At 55.3% G+C, this 3,770-nt stretch overlaps 1 protein-coding gene across 1 annotated transcript; it reads left to right on the top strand.

Moving 5' to 3' along the window:
- The first annotated feature begins 1,566 nt into the window (after positions 1 to 1,566).
- On the top strand, positions 1,567 to 2,858 carry LOC112888486 (protein EXORDIUM-like). The gene has a single exon (XM_025954707.1). It carries the CDS (start codon positions 1,687 to 1,689, stop codon positions 2,659 to 2,661), a length of 975 nt encoding a protein of 324 aa, XP_025810492.1. The 5' UTR covers positions 1,567 to 1,686; the 3' UTR covers positions 2,662 to 2,858.
- The last annotated feature ends 912 nt before the right edge of the window (positions 2,859 to 3,770 follow it).

Genomic DNA, 3,770 nt, shown 5'->3' with positions numbered 1-3,770 from the left:
CTCACCACCATTTTTCTAATTCAGAGTATCATCAGTTTTATTTTTGATGTTGGTGCCTAGAGCTTTTGAAAAGTTTTAGAAGATTATTGCCAATAGACTTGTGACAGTATATTGTACAAGTATGTGGTTGGTCTTTCCTTTTCCTTATCAACTTTAAGTTGTTACTCCTCCGTTCAGTGGCGGAGTCAGGATTAAAATTTACCTATGGCGAACCTACCACTAATTATTTGTATAAAAAAATATAACCATTGAATATGCATAAATTTACTATATATCAGCTCATCAGTCTTAATTGTATAAAAATATTAGGCATTGATAAGTAGACGATTAGATAAACATACTGTACAAGCACTAAGTGTGGCGAGCTGGCCGAGGAAGATTCAGCCTCTGATGTTTCAAGGCTTGAAAGCGCTTCATGATTGCTTCATTATCAATTCCTTTAAATATCTCCTTCTTATTATAGCATATCATCAAATCATTAAGCCAGTCATCGTCCATCTTATTACGTTGTTCAGTTTTTATAATTTTTATAACCAAAAAGACTCTTTCCACAGATGCTGTTGTGACTGGAAGGAGCAGTGCTAGCTCAATTAGACGATAGACCAATGGAAACATCAGGGTCTCAAGGAGGATTTAGCCGGCTCCGTTTCCATGCCATCGAGGCCGAGGCTGCGCTAGCCCTGCTCCCCGTCCGCTGCCATCGCGCGTCTGGCGACAAGCCGACGAGGCGACGAACCGACACGACGAAACCGCGGAGGCCGAAGGTCGACTGGCGAGGGCAACGGCGACTCCATCCATCAGGTAGTTGGTTTTGACGATTCATGATGGGCTTGTGCGGTCTGTGATGGGCTGATACCTGACTACCTGAGTACCTGACTGTCCAATTCTCCAGAAGCCCAAAAGTCTAAACGTGATGTTCTTCTTCCTCTAGACCAGACGAACAGACCTGACATCCATGGATCCATGGCGCAGGGTGGCCGGAAACGAACTGGCGCGGGGAGGGAAGGGGTTATCCGTGGCAGGTATGGCGGCCGCCATAGCTCGCCATACTGGTGGCTCCGCCACTGCCTCCGTTTTAAACTATGGATTTAGAAAATTCAAAACGACTAATAATTTAGGATGGAGGAAGTACATTGTAATACTATTGTAATATTAGTTGAACTCCATTATAGGCAAAAAAAAGATGTTAAATTTCAGAGCAGGCAAATGGGATTTTAGGATAGGTTTAAATCCTTAATCGGTCTGGTGAGACGAAATGGTTGAGGGGAATGTCCTTTTTCCCTCAACCACCTACCCTTTTTGAGTGAACTGTGTTGCTGGTACCTGAAGTACGTGTAAGCACCCTTTTGAGTGAACTGTTACTACTCTGTTAGGTAGCTAAAGCACCATGAACACTGCAAAGATGAAGTGTGTGTAGGACTGAACTGGTTGGTAGCTCCGTAGCTGAAGCACCGTAAATCTACCACAAGGTGACTTGTTTCGCATGCTTATCGATATGGATACAGTCACAATAATTCGAGTCCAGTGGGGAATGGGGATGCGCGGCGCCCCTATATAAGCAGTTCTTTGGCTTGGCTTTGCTACCCACAGTCCCAAACACATCACCTCCCATCCCCAAACAGAGCCACCGAGGTAGAGGGAAGATTCTTCCAAGATTCTAGCCCGTCTCGAGAGCCTTCTCTCCCAATGGCCGAGCACGGTGCCCTCCTCCTGCTACTGATGGCGCTTGCCGTGACCATGGCCCCGCCGTCAGCGGCGTTCCTGGTCCAGCCCCAGCCGAACCTCCTCACGTACCACAACGGCGCCGTGCTGAGCGGCGACATCCCCGTCTCCATCCTCTGGTACGGCCGCTTCACGCCGGCGCAGAAGGCCGTCGTCTCCGACTTCCTCCTCTCCCTCTCCGCCCCGCCGCGGGGGGCGCCGTCGTCGTCCCCCTCCCCGTCCGTCGCACAGTGGTGGAGCAGCATCAACCGGCTCTACCTATCCAAGGCGGCGGCCGTCAGCAAGAACGGCGCGAACGGCGCCGGCGCCAGGAACGCGCGGGTGGTCCTGGCCGGGCAGGTCTCGGACGAGGCGTGCTCGCTGGGGAAGAACCTGAAGATGTCCCAGCTCCCGGCGCTCGCGGCCGCGGCGCGCCCCGCGAAGGCCGGCGGCATCGCGCTGGTGCTCACGGCGCAGGACGTGGCGGTGGAGGGCTTCTGCGCGAGCCGGTGCGGGCACCACGGGTCGTACGGCGGCGGCGCGGGGTCGTCGTCCCGCGCGGCGTACGCGTGGGTGGGCAACCCGGCCGCGCAGTGCCCGGGGCAGTGCGCGTGGCCGTTCCACCAGCCGGCGTACGGGCCGCAGGCGCCGCCGCTGGTGCCGCCGAGCGGGGACGCCGGCATGGACGGCGCGGTGATCAGCGTGGCCAGCATGGTGGCCGGCGCGGTGACCAACCCGTTCGGGGACGGGTTCTACCAGGGCGACCGCGCCGCGCCGCTGGAGGCCGCCACGGCGTGCGCGGGCGTCTACGCTAGCGGCGCCTACCCCGGGTACGCCGGGCGGCTGCTGGTGGACGCGGCGACGGGCGCCAGCTACAACGCGCACGGCGCGCGCGGGAGGAAGTACCTGCTGCCGGCGCTGTTCGACCCCGACACGTCGGCGTGCTCCACGCTGGTGTAGCCCCCCGTGGATCCGATCGTGCCGAGGTGACGGATCCAGAAAAGGATGTTTTTTTAATTGTTGCTATGTGTAAATACTGTATAGTACAGTGAGTATCATCGTACGTAGCGTGCCGGGCAGTGCTAAATAAAAGGACCTGTAAAGTTGTAGCATCGTGTACAGCAGCGTTTGCATGTATGGTTGAGTGGTTCGTCCTTCACGTGCTTCAAGAGAGAGGCATGGCGCCGCGTGTAGCAGGTGAATCTAGAGCTCAGGAAACTTATCGGCTATGGGTTGAGGAAGACGACGCCGCGCCGAGAAAGGGAGATCCGGTCCACGCTGCCTTATTGGGAGCTTGGGACACCAAGGCGTGTGCGCATCATGGAATGACACGTAACGTACCATTTGATGGCGACGCAAGCTGCACGTGTGAAGTGCGTCAGTGTCTGTCACACTGGTGTGGCCACTGGCCCCTGGATGGCGACAAAATGGACGTGCTTTTTTGAAATGGGCCGGGCGAGGATAAATTCTGTGACGGGCCACGTAAGTAGCCCGTAATTATCAATGGGCTAATATATTTGCTCTGGCCCAAAATATTACAACAAAGCATATATACAATATTTCAAATCGAATAAATTAAACACACGCATAAGTTGTACATCTCTCTAGCACGCAAACCCAAGCCAAAACCGGGAGCTCCAACTCCAATTGCTGGCAACAGAAACCACACGCCGGCAACACCAGTCAACCATTTGAACGCTGCCAGAATAAGCCCCCGAAATCCATTCAACCAGGCATCTTCTCTAAACAAGTGCGCAACGCAACGCGATCCCGCGGCGTTCAAGATTACAGCCATGAAAATTGTTGCGGCCACGTTCCGTCCCACCGCAAGTGGCAGCAGGCTGCAGGCCAACGACTTCGCCTTCGTCGCGGCATCTTCCATTCCCGCGCCTGGGCTGATGCACGCGCGCGCCATGCGCCTCTTAACTCGGCGGCGCGGCCAAGCCGGCGGCCACACGCGCGCGCGCGGCACACCTCCATCACGTCGTCGCCATTACGCCCGCACGCTCCAGCCCGCTATATAAACCGCCGCGACGCCACGAGGTAGCCCAAGAGCCCCAACTCCTCAC

This window comes from Panicum hallii, chromosome 4 (assembly GCF_002211085.1).
Source record: "Panicum hallii strain FIL2 chromosome 4, PHallii_v3.1, whole genome shotgun sequence".
Classification (NCBI taxonomy): domain Eukaryota; kingdom Viridiplantae; phylum Streptophyta; class Magnoliopsida; order Poales; family Poaceae; genus Panicum; species Panicum hallii.
The sequence above is the reverse complement of the archived record's forward strand: the minus strand, read 5'-3'. Positions and strand labels throughout refer to the sequence as shown.